Source organism: Papio anubis, chromosome 16, assembly GCF_008728515.1.
Source record: "Papio anubis isolate 15944 chromosome 16, Panubis1.0, whole genome shotgun sequence".
NCBI lineage: Eukaryota > Metazoa > Chordata > Mammalia > Primates > Cercopithecidae > Papio > Papio anubis.
In genome coordinates, this window is record NC_044991.1 from 53,351,378 (window position 1) to 53,367,870 (window position 16,493).

General features: G+C 43.4%; 1 protein-coding gene and 1 non-coding gene across 3 annotated transcripts; both read left to right on the forward strand.

The window, feature by feature from the left end:
• Positions 1 to 57: 57 nt before the first annotated feature.
• PCNA (proliferating cell nuclear antigen) lies at positions 58 to 16,351 on the forward strand. 2 transcript variants are annotated; one of them, XM_003905042.3, is made up of 7 exons: positions 58 to 170; positions 11,117 to 11,453; positions 12,166 to 12,263; positions 12,355 to 12,422; positions 13,681 to 13,875; positions 15,738 to 15,861; positions 15,943 to 16,351. In XM_003905042.3, exons 2-7 carry the CDS (start codon positions 11,233 to 11,235, stop codon positions 16,020 to 16,022), a joined length of 786 nt encoding a protein of 261 aa, XP_003905091.1. In that variant the 5' UTR covers positions 58 to 170; positions 11,117 to 11,232; the 3' UTR covers positions 16,023 to 16,351. The 2 variants fall into 2 exon arrangements, with proteins under 2 accessions (XP_003905091.1, XP_003905090.1); XM_003905041.4 differs by lacking the exon at positions 58 to 170 and having other exon boundaries at positions 11,011 to 11,453.
• Positions 9,073 to 9,195, forward strand: LOC116270891. Its single transcript, XR_004179196.1, has one exon. It is a non-coding gene; the product is annotated as a small nucleolar RNA SNORA26 (small nucleolar RNA).
• Positions 16,352 to 16,493: the final 142 nt, after the last annotated feature.

Here is a 16,493-nt window from a genome sequence, read left to right on the forward strand (position 1 = left end):
GGGAAAAGGCGTGCGTTTCAGAGTGCGATTAGCCAATGGGAGCTCCCGCTTGACCACGGATGGCCGGAGCTGGCGCCCTGGTTCTGGAGGTGACGGGTTACTGAAGGCGAGAGGCGCCACCCGGAGGACAAATGCTTGCTGACCTGGGCCAGGGCTCTTCCCTTACGCAAGTAAGTAGATGTTATTTAGGTCGAATGGAGAGGCCAGGTGAGCCGACCTGATTAAGAGCATTTTATCACCTATCACATGATGAGAAATGAAACCCACACTTCAATCTGCGTTGCTTTGCCAAGCGGTCGCTAGTACTTATTGAGCGCTAATTGTATATTAGGCACTGAGCTGAGTAATCTCTTTAGTTGGCTTATTTCATTTAATCCACACATGGCTTGGAACTGGGTATGATTTGCATTTTACAGTTAAGATCTTCCTCAGTGTTTTTTTTTGTTGTTGTTGGTTGGTTGGTTGGTTTGGTTGGTTTTTTGTTTTTTGTTTTTTTTTTTTGAGACGGAGTCTCGCTCTGTCGCCCAGGCTGGAGTGCAGTGACGTGATCTCGGCAAGCTCCGCCTCCCGGGTTCAAGCAATTCCAAGGCGTGCATCACCACGCCTGGCTAACTTTTGTATTTTTAGTAGAGACGGGGTTTCACCATATTTGTCGGGCTGGTCTCAAACTCCTGACCTCAGGTGATCCGTCCGCCTCGGCTTCCCAAAGTGCTGGAATTACAGGCATGAGCCACCGCGCCCCGCCCTTCCTCAGTTTTTCAAATTTGTCTTCTGGACTATGGAAAGACCTTTTTTGGGACAGAAGTGCTGTCTACTTTGTTTACTGTGCATCATGTATGTCTTTGACACATCCATCTTAAGTACTTGTTGGATGGATTTAAAACTTTTAAAAGGACCTTAGCCAAGGTCTCCCAGCTAGAAAGTGCCTAGCAAGAATTAGAACACAAATAGGTTTGTTACCAGCCGACACTCTAACGACCATATTATACTGCCTGCCTGAATTTATTAAAATTTGTGTTGCTCCAGCATTGCCTTTGGTGTTTCCTGTTCTTTTCTATTCACTGCCCAGTAAGTGATGTAAAACACGTATAACATTGGGTCCCCAGTTTAAGCATATTGTAATCTCACAATGAGACACTTGCACACAAAAGAATTGCAATTTCCTTTTTTTAAAAAATATAATTTTACATTTTTCTTATTTTCAATTTTTAAATTTTAATTAATTTATTTCTCTCTCTCTCTCTCTTTTTTTTTGAGACGGAGTCTCCCTCTGTTGCCCAGGTTGGAGTGCAGTGGCGCAATCGCGGCTCACTGCAAGCTCCGCCTCCCGGGTTCACGCCATTCTCCTGCCTCAGCCTCCTGAGTAGCTGGGACTACAGGCGCCGCCAGCAGGCCCAGCTAATTTTTTTGTATTTTTAGTAGAGACGGGGTTTCACCGTGTTAGCCAGTATGGTCTCGATTTCCTGACCTCGTGATCCGCCTGCCTCGGCCTCCCAAAGTGCTGGGATTACAGGCGTGAGCCACCGCGCCCCGCCTATTTCTCTCTCTTTTTTTTTCTAGAGACAGGGTCTCGCTATGTTGCCCAAACTGGTCTTGAACTCCTGGGTTCAAGAGATCCTCCTACCTGGGTCTCCCAAAGTGCTGGGATTATAGACATGAGCTACCACACCTGGCTAAAATCTCCTATTGGTAATTTTGACCTGAACTGTGAGTTTTGGGGCAGGTAGTGAGAATTCCAAAAACAGCATTATATATTCCTGGTTTCTATGTGAGTATATTCCCGAGTAGCTTGGGCTATAGGTGTGCAGCACCACACCCAGCTAAGTTTTAAATTTTTGTGTAGCAATGAAGTCTCACTTTATTACTCAGGCTGGTCTTAAATTCCTGGGCTCAAGCAATCCTCCCACATAGGCCTCCTAAAGTTCTGGGATTACAGGGATGAGCCACAGCATTCGAGCAAGATGATCGTCTAAGACGGGTGAAGATGTTAGTGTCTAGAACTTCACCTTTAGGGGCACATAGTTATGAAAGGTCATATCTAAGTGAGTGTCATGTCAGTCCTTCTAGAAACTCAGCTGTTCCTTTTCAAATCCAGCCTAATAAAAGGAAGCTTGGAGAACCAATGCACGTAAGTCAGAATTATAGAATGCACAGTGTGATTACTAGGATGGATAATATCCTAAAATGTGCTCTGAACAAACTTCTCATCCATTACACTCAGCCCTGTCAGGTTAATGGAACTCAGATCAAGTATATTCCTGAAGCCAGTGGATGGAAGTCTGGTGGAAGTCATGCTAATAGGCCTTTAGGCAAGCTTTAGGGCCTTTCTCTCTCTCTTTTTGTTTTTTGTTTTTTTGGGTTTTTTTTTTTTTTTTTTTTTTTTGAGACAGAGTTTCACTTTTGTTGCTCAGGCTGGAGTGCAGTGGCATGATCTCGGCTCACTGCACCTCTGCCTCCTGGGTTTAAGCGATTCTCCTGCCTCAGCCTCTGTAGTAGTTGGGATTACAGGTGCACACTACCACACCTGGATAATTTTTTGTGTGTTTTAGTAGAAACGGGGTTTCACCATGTTGGCCAGGCTGGTCTTGAACTCTTGACCTCGTGATCTGCCCGCCTCAGCCTCCCAAAGTGCTGGGATTACAGATGTGAGCCACCACGCCCGGTCAGGCCTTTCTCTTAATTGTAGAAAGAAATTAAAAGTAAAAGTCTCCCTCCACCTTCAGCTAAAAGAATTTTGTTACTTTACACTACCTTGCACCTCCTCCTCTGTTCTTGATTTTTCTGTTATGTTACTTATATTAACTTTTTCCTCCAGGCTTGGGGCACATCTTGTACACAGTGATTTCTTTTCATTGCACTCCTTGGTTAGTTTCATTATTTTTAGATGCTATGTTGATTAACAGAAGTCACTACCATGGGATTCCTGGTCCCCCAGAATATGCAGGCTGACTGCAAGCTCAGTATAACTGGGCAGCTGTTGCTATAGCTATTATAATTCTATAATGAAAACACCTTCCTTCATCTTGATACTGGAAAACTACAATGGTACAAGTGGCATGACAATTCTTCAGTTCCCTGAATAGTGATTTCCCTTCTCTTAAGAGGGGAAGAATTGTCACTAAACATTCCTTGAACACTAAACAATAAATTCATTGAAAAAGAATTTCTTTTTGTTTTTTTGTTTTGTTTTTTGAGACAAGGTGTCTCACTCCATCCCCCCAGCTGGAGTGCAGTGGGGCACAATCTCAACTCACTGCAACCGCTGCCTCCCTGGTTCAAGCTATTTTCCCACCTCAGCCTCCCAAACAGCTGGGAGGACAGACATGTGCCACCACGCCCGGCAGATTTTTGTATTTTTAATAGAGATGGGGTTTCACCATGTTAGCCAGGCTTGTCTTGAACCCCTGACCTCAAGTGATCCACCTGCCTCAGCCTCACATAGTGCTGGGATTACAGGTGTGAGCCACTGTGACTGGTCTGAAGAATTGTTGATACACAAAATCAGGCTTTATCTGATCTGCTCTTTCTCTTGCCCCTTACATTGCCTTTCTAGTTCTTAGTTTGAGAAATGTTTTCAGATAGCTAAAACTTCTTATTCAGTTTAATGAAATGACATACAAAGTGAAAGTGAGAATAAGCTATGCAGAATTGTCTAACTCTTGTTTTTTTGAGGCAGGATCTTGCTCTGTCGCCCAGGCTGGAGTGCAGTAGCACAATCACAGCTGAACTCACTGCCCGGTCTTGAGTTACCTTCCCACTTCAGCCTCCCGAATAACTGGGACTACAGGCGCCATCACTACACCCAATTAATTTTTGTTTTTTGTATAGGGATGGAGTCTTGCCATGTTGCCCAGGCTGGTCTCGAAATCCTGGGCTCCAGGGATCCACCCACCTTGGCTTCCCACAGTGCTGGGATTAGAGGGGTGAACCACCATGCCCAACTTTGTCAAACTTCTTACAGCTTCAAAAAATGCAAATCCTGCACTCCCATAAACCTACAGGCCTATTAGATTATGACATATAGAATCTGAATGATGTCAGTCTTCTCTCTGACAAACTGGAGGCCTCACTTTTTCGAACCAGTACTCTACATGGTGGTTTTTTTTTTGTTTGTTTGTTTTTTTTTGAGACGGAGTCTCGCTCTGTCGCCCAGGCTGGAGTGCAGTGGCCGGATCTCAGTTCACTGCAAGCTCCGCCTCCCGGGTTCACGCCATTCTCCTGCCTCAGCCTCCCGAGTAGCTGGGACTACAGGCGCCCGCCACCTCGCCCGGCTAGTTTTTTTTTGTATTTTTTAGTAGAGACGGGGTTTCACCGTGTTAGCCAGGATGGTCTCGATCTCCTGACCTCGTGATCCACCCGTCTCGGCCTCCCAAAGTGCTGGGATTACAGGCTTGAGCCACCGCGCCCGGCCTACATGGTGGTTTTAAGCACAAATATTCATCTATTGACCACACATGCTGTAAGGTACGTCTCCGTCCTGATTATTCATTAGAATTACCTGGACAAGGCTGGGCGCACTAGCTCATGCCTGTAATCCCATCACTTTGGGAGGCCAAGGTGGGTGAATCACTTGAGGTCAGGAGTTCGAGACCAGCCTGGCCAACATGGCAAAACCCCGTCTCTACTAGAAATACAAAAATTAGCTGGCCTTGATGGTGGGAACCTGTAATCTCAGCTACTCGGGAGGCTGAGGCAGAAAAATGGCTAGAACCCAGGAGGCAGATGTTGCAGTGAGCGGAGATCACGCCACAGCACTGCAGCCTGGGCAACTCCATCTCAAAAAAAAAAAAAGAATTATCTGGACAGCTGCTAAAACTACTAATGGAGGGGCCACCCTAAAGTAAGAATTTCTGGAGGAGGGCCGAGTGGAATAGACTTTTTTTAAGCTCCCCAGGTGAGTCTCAAGTGCAGCCAGGATTGAGAATAATTCTGATACATATTACCTTGTGAAGAAATTTGCCAGATACTACATAAAATACTTTACAGCATTTTCTCTCAGTATTCATTTTCTGATCAACAATACATTTTTACTGAAAAAAGTATAGAAAACTACAAAAAGGTACAAGAAAAAATTAAAATTATTTGTGGCACCATCAGTCACAGATGTTAATATTTATATTCTTGCTTTTCCATTCCATTTACTGTACACATATACCTAGATATAATAGTTTTAGAAAATTGGAATATCTTTGTTTATTCTGTTTCATAATGTGATTTTTCTCTTTATCGTTAAATGCCTTTTGCAAACGGTACTTTAAAGGCTATACAATATTCCATCTTACAAATTTATAATTTACCTAACAAATGCAAATATTGTTAGACCTTAAGGTTATGTCCAATTTCTGGGGAATTATTAATAATTCTGTAAGAGGCCAGACATGCTGGCTCATGCCTGCAATCCCAGCACTTTGGGATGCAAAGGTGGGAGGATCGTTTGAGCCCAAGAGTTTGAGATCAGCCTGGGCAACATGGTGAAACTCTATCTCTACAAAAAGTACAGAAAATTAGCTGGGATAGTGGTGTGCACCTGTAGTCCCAGCTAATTGGAAGGCTGAGGTGGGAGGATCACCTGAGCCCGGAAAGTCAAAGCTGTGGTGAACCAAGATTGTGCCACTGTACCTCAGCCTGGATGACAGAGTGAGAAACTGTCTCAAAAATAATCATCATCATCATAATTCTGTAAAAAACTTTTTTTTTTTTTTTTTTGAGACACTGTCTTGCCCTGTTAGCCAGGCTGGAGGGAAGTGGTACTATGTTGGCTCACTGCAACCTCCGCCTTCCAGGTTCAAGCAATTCATGCCTCAGCCTCCTGAGTAGCTGAGATTACAGGTGTGTGCCATCACGCCCAGCTAATTTTTGTACTTGTAGTAGAGACAGGGATTCACCATGTTGGCCAGGCTGGTCTGGAACTCCTGACCTCAAGCAGTCTGCCCTCCTTGGTCTCCCAAAGTGCTGCGATAAAAGTGCTGCGATTACAGGCATGAGCCACCATGACCAGCCAAGAAACATTCTTTTGTTGGTGGTGGTTTTTTTTTTTTTTTTTTGAGATAGAATCTCGCTCTGTTGCCCAGGCTGAAGTACAATGGCGTGATCTTGGCTCATTGCAACCTCCACCTCCCGAGTTCAAGCGATTCTCCTACCTCAGCCTCCCGAGTAGCTGGGATTACAGGCGTCTGCCACAACGCCTGGCTAATTTTTGTATTTTTAGTAGAGATGGGGTTTCACCATGTTGGCCAGGCTGGTCTCAAACTCCTGACCTCAGGTGATCTGCCCACCTGGGCCTCCCAAAGTGCTGGGATTACAGCCGCGAGGCCCTGCACCTGGCCCAAGAAACATTCTTAAGCATGCTTGATCTTGGTAAGTTCCCCTGATTTCTTCCGTAGGAAAAAAACCTAGAGATTGAATTTCTCTGTCTAAGAATAAGTAAAATTCTAAGGCTTTTGATACACTTTTCTAAGTTTCCACCAGAAAAATTATACCAATGTATACTCCCACTTGCAATGTATTAAAGTGCCTACTTCCTTGAATCCTTCCTAACACACCGGGTGTTCACATGATTTTAATAGGTTTAATTTGATAGGTTAAAATGCTGTCTCCATTGAATTTACATTTCTTTGCTTATTAATGTGGCTAATAAACTTTACTTATTTACTAAGACTAGGACTGGACAGTGGAGGCCAGATACCTCTGGCTTTTTGTTTAGATGAATAAATTTTCTTTTTCTCTTAATCCATTCAAGTTGAGTCTCTGTCACTGAAACCTAAACTACACTAACCAATATAATCCTCTGAGGCATACTGAAGTCTTAAAACTTGTATAGTCATTCATTATGTTTTATGGGTTTTTTCTTATGTTTAGAACCCATAGGAAGATCTCATGAATATTTACCAAAATATTTTTCCATTTCCTACTGGGTTAAGATTTGAATTTGAATTATTTATCTAGAATTTATTCTAGTGAATAATTATCAGGAAAAGTCTTTTTTTTTTTTTTTTTTTTTTTTTTGAGATGAAGGCTTGCTCTGTCACCCAGGCTGGAGTGCAGTGGCGCAATCTCGGTTCACTGCAACCTCTGCATCCCAGGTTCAAGCAATTCTCCTGCCTCAGCCTCCCTAGTAGCTGGAATTGCAGGTGTGCACCACCACGCCCAGCTAATTTTTGTATTTTTAGTAGAGATGGTTTCACCATGTTGGCCTGGCTGATCTTGAACTCCTGACCTCAGATGATCCACCCACCTCAGCCTCCCAAAGTTCTGGGATTACAGGCATGAGCCACCGCACCCATCCAGAAAAGTCTACAGCTTTTATTCTTTTCTAATAGTTTTAACCAATTATCTGATCAAAATTTACTTCATTCTTCCACTGATCCAATAGTACCTTTACTCTATGTTAAAGTAGCCGCTTAAAATGTAAATTGGATCACATCAAAGACCTGCTGCTGACCACATTCCCTTGCACTTTTAGAGAGCCTACAAAGTCCTGCAAGAGCTCACCCCAGCCTCTCTGCAACCTCACATTGCACCACTCTTGCTTCAGACACATCAGTCTGAGTTCCACATCAAACTTGTCTGAATATATTCCAAGTATACTGACCTTTATAATCATGCTATTCTCTCAGCCTAGAAAGCTTTCTTCCAACTCTCCAAACAGCTGCCTTCTCTGATAAGATGCTACCTCCTCAGAGAGGCCTTCTCTGACCACAGTCATAGGCATGTTTATGTCCTCATTTCAGTTTAACATAAAATTAACGTAACTGTACACCTCTTTATCATCTGACACTTTTAGGAGCACATCACTTCTATAATAGCAGAAATAAACAGATTCACGTACATCGTGGGTCCCACATGGGTAGAGTTTAATTGACATTAAAATGTCTTCAAATCTATTACACTGTGATTTGGCATTAAACCAAAATGATATTATGTAAGCAGACAGAACTGAAACAGAGTAGTGGAGCATATGCATTTGTTTTTAGTGAAGCAAATGTTCCTCACTGGAGGAATGAACACATTCCACATTTTGCAAAGGAACTGAGATTTTAACGGACCCAAGAAAGGAAAATACCCACAAACAGATGATGCCGTATTATGTTTTGCTATTGAGATGTATGCAAATGGATAGTCCATCACACATAAAGCAAGAAAGTGCCAACATCAAAACTTACAAATGAGTAGCAGAGGCTTGCAAGAAATTCGAGAGACAATAGAATAGCACTATGGAAAAATGCTGCGTCATCAATACCCTTGACAACACAGAGTAGGATATTATACAGAAAAACAGCAGTATCAGCAACTGAGTGGAGAAACAGTAGGAATGTCTTAATATTTTTAAAGTCTAAAAGTTATCTTAAAACAAAATAGACCTGGCGTGGTGGCTCACGCCTGTAATCCCAGCACTTTGGGAGGCCGAGGCAGGCAGATCACATGAGGTCAGGAGTTCAAGACCAACATGGCGAAACCCCGTCTCTACTAAAAATACAAAAATTAGCCGGGTGCAATGGCGCTTGCCTGTAATCCTAGCTACTCGGGAGGCTGAGGCATGAGAATTGCCTGAACCCAGGAGGCGGACGTTGCGGTTAGCCAAGATCGCACCAGTGCACTCCAGCCTGGATGACAGAGCGAGATTCCGTCTCAAAAAAAAAAGGAAAAAAAGAAAGAAATTCTAAGTGATAAAGCATTGTATAACAGTTTGAGGCTGGGCACAGTGGCTCATGCCTGTAATCTCACACTTTGGGAGACCGATTGGGAAGATCGCTTGAGCCCAGGAGTTGGAAACCAGCCAGAGCAACATAGTGGGACTTCCTCCCTACAAAAACATTTAAAAATTAGCCAGGTACAGTGGTGCACCCCTGTAGTCACAGCTATTTGGGAAGCAGGAGGATCCTTCGAGCCTAGAAGTTGGAGGTGGCAGTGAGCAGTGATCTTCCCACTGCACTCCATCCTGGGTGTCAAAAGGAGACCCCCCTCTCTAAAAAATAATAGTTTGACAGTTTTCTTTCTTGTGCTACATAAAATAATTGTACACATTACAATTGAAGGCATCTTATAATAGAAATACCAGAAATGCCCTTTCCTGTTCCTTTTTAAGGCTGACCCAGTGCTCTAAGAGGCTGATACGGAAGGATAAAGTTAAGTCTCCACAAAACCCAGGGAAGAGACTGTGAAACTCCTCTTAGAACCTTGTATGGAGTCATAGCCGAACTAGGAAAAAAAAAAAAGGGAAGAAAGGCATTCCAGAGATAAAGAATAGACTAAGGAGAGGAGATACTTGAAGCCATAATGATTGAGAATATGTAAGACTTGAAATGAATCTTCAGTTCCTTCAACAAGATAAATAAAACTAAATCCATACCTAGATACGTGGTAGAAAAACTAAAGAATTCTACTGACCAAGATATTAAAAGTAACTAAAGAGAAATGGTGTAAACAAAGCAGGAGAGAAACAACAAACCCTGTCCATCCTGTAACAATTGAAATTTTCTGGCTGGGTGCAGTGGCTCACGCCTGTAATCCCAGCACTTTGGGAGGCCAAAGCGGGTGGATCACCTGAGGTCAGGTGTTCGAGACCAGCTTGGCCAACATGGTGAAACCCCCGTCTCTACTAAAAATGCAAAAATTAGCCGGGTGTAGTGGTAGGCACCTGTAATCCCAGCTACTTGGGAGGCTGAGACAGGAGAATTGCTTGAACCTGGGAGGCGGAGGTTTCAGTGAGCTGAGATAGTGCCACTGCAGTCCAGCCGGGGCAACAGAGCAAGACTCCGTCTCAAAAAAAAAAAATTGAATTTTTGACACAGATGACCAATGATTTAAAAATGAGATTGCTAGTATCTGTAGTTAGGAAAATAAAGATAAAGTGAGCATGTTCATACACAGTCTTAGCTAGAATGTAAATTGCAAACTTTTAGAGATTTAGTAACATTTATCAAAAATTTAGCCGGGCATGGTGGCACATGCCTGTAATCCCAGCACTTTGGGAGGCTGAGGCAGGTGATCACCTGAGGTCGGGAGTTCGAGACCAGCCTGGCCAACATGGTGAAACCCCGTCTCTACTAAAAAAAAAAAAAAAAAAATTAGTCGGGCGGGGTGGTAGGCGCCTGTAATCCCAGCTACTCGGGAGGCTGAGACAGGAGAATCATTTGAACCTGGGAGGCGGAGGTTGCAGTGAGCCGAGATCGCGCCACTGCACTCCAGCCTGAATGACAGAGCAGGACTCCATCTCAAAAAAAAAAAAGAAAGAAAAGAAAAAAAAATTAAATGTGTACGCTCTTTGACTCAGCTGTATTACTTCAAGGAGTTGATAGCACCAAAATTGCCTAAGTGCTCAAAGGTGTTTGTAATTAACAGGAGATTGATAAGTTACATACATGTGATGCTATCTTTTAAAGAGGTACTGATATAAAAAAGATGTACGTGGCATAAAATTAAATGTACTTTATTAAGTACTTTTTCGAAGTGTTTACGGAATGAGTGCATTTTGAAAAAAAAAGTATTCGAACTTTCAAAAAAGCTTTAAAAGCTTTATACAAGGAACGATTGAGTGATTATAAGAGCTGGCAGTGGAATGTTAAGAGGTGAGAGGGAGCTAAGTTTAACATAACAATTCACCTCTTTATGGTGTGACACTTAGGAGCGCATCACTTCTGTAATTGAAAAATAAAGTGCATATTTGCAGCAGCTGTACTCTTCAGGCTACAAGGAGGCTTTTCCTCCCGGTAGGCTTGATTTGCTTTTCATTTTCACTTTCGTGGCTGGAAACTTTCTACCCACGGAGCTGGAGGCTGAGGAGGCACCATAAAGCTGGGGCTTGACGAACCGGGGCCTGGGCCGGATCCCCACATATGCCCGGACTTGTTCAGTGGTCAGGTTCAGGAGTCAGGCGAAGAGGCGGGGAGACCTGCGGGACGCTGCCCCGCCCTGCACCCGCTTCCTCCAATGTGTGTTCTAGGGGGCGGGCCTCGCGGGGAGCATCGGCACGATTGGCCCTAAATTCTAACCCGCCCAGGCCGTGGGCCGGGCAGCGTGGTGACGTCGCAACGCGGCGCAGGGTAAGAGCGCGCGCTGGCGGACGCGGCGGCATTAAACGGTTGCAGGCGTAGCGGACTGGTAGTTCTCTTTCTAGGTCTCAGCTTCTCGTCACGACGTTCGCCCGCTCGCTCTGAGGCTCCTGAAGCGGAAACCGGCTAGACTTTCCTCCTTCCCGCCTGCCTGTAGCCGCGTTGCTGCCACTCTGCCACCATGTTCGAGGCGCGCCTGGTCCAGGGCTCCATCCTGAAGAAGGTGTTGGAGGCCCTCAAGGACCTCATCAACGAGGCCTGCTGGGATATTAGCTCCAGCGGCGTAAATCTGCAGAGCATGGACTCGTCACACGTCTCCTTGGTGCAGCTCACCCTGCGGTCTGAGGGCTTCGACACCTACCGCTGCGACCGCAACCTGGCTATGGGCGTGAACCTCACCAGGTGAGCCTCGCGGCGCCGAGAAGCCGGCCCCGGCCCACCCCCACCTCCGGGGCTTGGCGGGATCGCTTCCGAGCCGAGCCCTCATTGGCTGGCGTGGACCATCCGTACCTTCTCATTGGCCTGCCATGCAGGGGGGTGGGGCCCAGCTGACCGCGCGGTTCGGAAAAGCCCGCGCTGGCTGCTGCGTGAACCTGCTTTTTCGCGCCAAAGTCACAAAGCGGGTGGTGGCGGGAAAATGACTGGTTTTTCTGCAGTGCCAGGAACACTGCTCCAGAGCTTTTGCTCACTAAATCCTGTTGGCCTTGAATGGACGCTTTAGTTGTGGCTTTTTTGTTTCCGAGACGGTCTCGATGTGTTGGCCCGGGCTGGTCTCCAACTTCTGGGCTCAGGCGATCCTCCCGGCTCAGTCGCGGTTGACTTTAAACGCTTTATAATGTGCCCTTGCGAGAAAAGTGTCAGCCTGTCATCCTACTTAGTGGCAGGAGATTGTTTCTATCCAGAAGGGAAACTGCTGGTGGTATTTTAGTATAAATACTGCCAGATGCATCCCAAAATGTCTGCATTAATATTCGCATCCTCCAGCAGTGCAATTACCCTCCACCAGTTCTGAGACGGCCTATGGGTGAGAGTGGTAACCCCTTCTAACTGCATTAGAAATACAGACCTTCAGTAGATGGTGTTGATTTTAAACCATGTGTCTCCTGTCTTCTAGTATGTCCAAAATACTAAAATGCGCGGGCAATGAAGATATCATTACACTAAGGGCTGAAGATAATGCGGATACCTTGGCGCTAGTATTTGAAGCACCAAGTAAGTCGTACCTTTTTACTGAGTTATGAAGCTACAGAAGATCAAAACTCTGTGCCAGTGTTTCTCAACAGCATTTGCTTTTTTTTGGTAGACCAGGAGAAAGTTTCAGACTATGAAATGAAGTTGATGGATTTGGATGTTGAACAACTTGGAATTCCAGTGAGTATCAGTTTCTGATTGTAGCGACTGTTGTACACAGGCATGATAGTTATGTCATAGAATGTTGTTTATTTTTACAGACAGGGTCTTCCTCTTTTCCCCAGACTGGAGTGCAGTGGTGCCATATAGCTCACTGTAACCTGGGACTCCTGGGCTCAAGCAATCCACTTAGTCTGCTAAGTGGCTAGGAAGGACTACAGGTCTGTCCCACCACGCCTGGCTAATTTTTTTATTTTTGTGTGTGGGTGTGGGGGCAGTCTTGCCCAGGCTGGTCTGGAATTCCTGGCCTCAATGATCCTCCTCCGTCAAGATAAGTTAATATAATTTAAGCCTACTTCATAACAGAACTTTTTCTAGAAACATATCTACTGGTGCATGTTTTAAAGAGATTTTAGTATTTGGATAGTTGTTTACCACAAGTCTAAAACTCACTGGTTAAATTTATTGTTTACTGCCAGTTGTCTATTTGCATTAATTTCCATGAACCTCTTTTAAAATTTGCTTCCTTCTAGGATGCTTGATTTTTTTTTGTTTTGCTTTGTTTTTGAGGCGGAGTCTCGCTCTGTCGCCCAGGCTGGAGTGCTGTGGCCGGATCTCAGCTCACTGCAAGCTCCGCCACCCGGGTTTACACCATTCTCCTGCCTCAGCTTCCCGAGTAGCTGGGACTACAGGCGCCCACCACCTCGCCCAGCTAGTTTTTTTTTTTAATTTATTTTTTAGTAGAGACGGGGTTTCACCAGGTTAGCCAGGATGGTCTCGATCTCCTGACCTTGTGATCCGCCTGTCTCGGCCTCCCAAAGTGCTGGGATTACAGGCTTGAGCCACCGCGCCCGGCCCGATGCTTGGTTTTTATTAAGTGGGTTTGAAAGCTATCTTAGAAGAAATTTATCCAGGTTAGGTTTATAAACACCAAAGGAGAGAAGAAATGTTGGAATGTTGAAAATGCCTAATATCATATTCTCTCGTTTTCTTTTAGAAAGTAGTTAGACCTGCTTGCGCCGTCATCATTTCTGTGGCATACTCTAATGTTCTCTTACTTTCTCCCTGGAGGATGAGGAGGAGGAGGCGCTTGTTCCCTGGGCAGTGCATTTAATAGCCATTTATTTTTTTTGAGTGGAGTTTGTTAAGAAATTACACGAGTCAGTAATCAGAAAAATCTTGATTCTGAGTTGTTTAGATGTTGCCTTTTAAGAAAGTGAGGGTGCCAAATCATTAAATTTCTAACAATTAACTTTTGGAAAATTTTTGTTCTTAATAGGAACAAGAGTACAGCTGTGTAGTAAAGATGCCTTCTGGTGAATTTGCACGTATATGCCGAGATCTCAGCCATATTGGAGATGCTGTTGTAATTTCCTGTGCAAAAGACGGCGTGAAATTTTCTGCAAGTGGAGAACTTGGAAATGGAAACATTAAATTGTCACAGACAAGTAATGTCGATAAAGAGGAGGAAGCTGTAAGTAGTTTTTAAGTAAAAAAAATAGTTTGAAGAGAATTGTAATACTGCTTATTAGGTTAATTGCTAAAATTAAAAGTAGACAGAATTGGATCCCAAGTAATTTCTGAAAATTGAGATACTGTTGAAATCTGCAACTGATTTGTAAGTGTCATCCAATTTAGAATTATATTTGCAAGAAGGGAATACAAATTCAGCACGTGTACATACCACAGAACAATGGTTTATGGATCAAGCCCACACAGGCTCTTAAGGGTAGGATTGGGAAGCTAGGCATCTAACCTTTAGCTTTCTGGAGATATTTACTCTTACCAAATAATTAAGCATAGAACAGCAACTCTATAGAAGGGTATTGTTAGGAGTAAAAGTCTACCTGTTAGGAGCGCTTATGTAATCCTTATATTAGTGTACATGTTGTGGGTCCAATTGGTAGCCCATTTTAAAGGTGGAGAAGCAGGCTGAGCAACCTTAAGTGACAATTTAGCCAAAGTCACAGGCTGTATGAATCAAAGGTTAAACAGGAAGACTTCTCACTAAGGCTAGAAAGCAGACTCCATGCAACTTTGAGAGTACTTAGAGAGCCCTTGCTTAACCAAAGTAGAAAAAATTAGCCGGGCATGGTGGTGCACACCTGTAACCCCAGCTACTCGGAAGGCTGAGACAGGAGAATGACTTGAACTGAGGAAGTGGAGGTTGCAGTGAGCCCAGATCATGCCACTCCCCTCCAGCCTGGGTGACAGAGCAAGACTCCATCTTTAAAAAAAAAAAAAAAAAACTCGGTAACCTGAGCATAAATTAAAACTTGGTAAATCAAGGACGAAGGTCCTAATCTCATAAGCTTGTTAGGATTAAATATGGTAACATTAAAGAGCTTAGCATGTGCTGTGTCTGGCATATTACAAGCTTACAATAAATACTATATATTGCTTTCTTGTCCCTTGAATGGGTAGTCAACATTTAGTTTAAATAAAGTTGTAAAATTCAGTTGGAAGGGTTTTTTTTTATTATTAATAAAGGCTAGGACCTGATTCTTTATCTGTTTCCTGAATCACATTTCCGCTCCTCTGCTAACCTTATTTTTTTCTTTTTCTGTTTTTCTTTGTTTTTGAGACAGGGTCTTGCTCTGTCCATCCAGGCTGGAGGGCAGTGGTGCAGTCATGGCTCACTACAGCCTCAAACTCCAGGGCTTAAGTTGATCCTCCTGCCTTGGTTTCCCTAGTAGCTGGGACTACAGGTGTGTGCCAACACACCTAACCTGGTTTCCTCTAATTTCATTCTTCCCCTTCCATTACAGTCTATTTGTTGAAGAAATTAGATGATTTGTTAAGTTTTCCAGAGTTTGGATTTTGCTGATTGCATTCCTGTGTATACGTAAATTCTTCCACCCTGTGTCCTACAGACTGGTAGCTATAGCCCTGGAGCCTTGATGATATTCAGGATGTTTTGTTTCGGGGGTGAGAGAGCACGAATACTTTATAGGTGGTGGTGTGTGCCTCTAGTAGAAGGCACAAGGGGTCTGGATGTCTTCGCAGTGTTAGCAGCTATAATAGTCATTGTCTAGATCCATTAAGTCATTAGAGTTTGCAGAGCTGAAATTAATACGTTTTACTCATTTATTAGCTGCTTATCAGAAGAATTTCCATAAAGAAAAGCTTTCCCATATTATATAATTTGGTTATCTAAATTATAGGAAAGACGAGCTAGATACTCGATTCTTTTGCTTTATGCATCAGTCTTCAAAATTTTCATAGCTCCCTCCAAAGTGACTAATAAAAGTGTTTGTGGGTTTTTATAAATGCAAGCTAATAGATTGCAACTTTCTTGATGTTTTTCAATGATGAATCTTCTGTTTTCTCTTGTAGGTTACCATAGAGATGAATGAACCAGTTCAACTAACTTTTGCACTGAGGTACCTGAACTTCTTTACAAAAGCCACTCCACTCTCTTCAACGGTGACACTCAGTATGTCTGCAGATGTACCCCTTGGTAAGATAATAAATTTGAACCTTGTTTTGTAGGTAGTATATGTGATACTCCTCCGTAATTAACTATCTTCCGGTCTTTCAGTTGTAGAGTATAAAATTGCTGATATGGGACACTTGAAGTACTACTTGGCTCCCAAGATCGAGGATGAAGAAGGATCTTAGGCATTCTTAAAATTCAAGAAAATAAAACTAAGCTCTTTGAGAACTGCTTCTGAGATGCCAGCATATACTGAAGTCTTTTCTGTCACCAAATTTGTACTTTTAAGTACATATGTAGATATTGTTTTCTGTAAATAACCTATTTTTTTCTCTATTCTTTGCAATTTGTTTAAAGAATAAAGTCCAAAGTCAGATCTGGTCTAGTTAACCTAGAAGTATTTTTGTCTCTTAGAAATACATGTGATTTTTATAATACAAGAGGGTCTTGACTCTAAATGCAGTTTTAGAATTGTTTTTGAATTTAAATAAAGTTACTTGAATTTCAAACATCACAGGGCAGTGCCTTCATTTTGACCAGGACTATTGGAAGTATCCTACTGAATTCCCAGCTACAGCTACCCTTTCATGTAAATGGTTTTTCAGTTTAGAGCAGCCTGATGGAGATCAAAAGGATTTCAAATACAGTAGGTTACT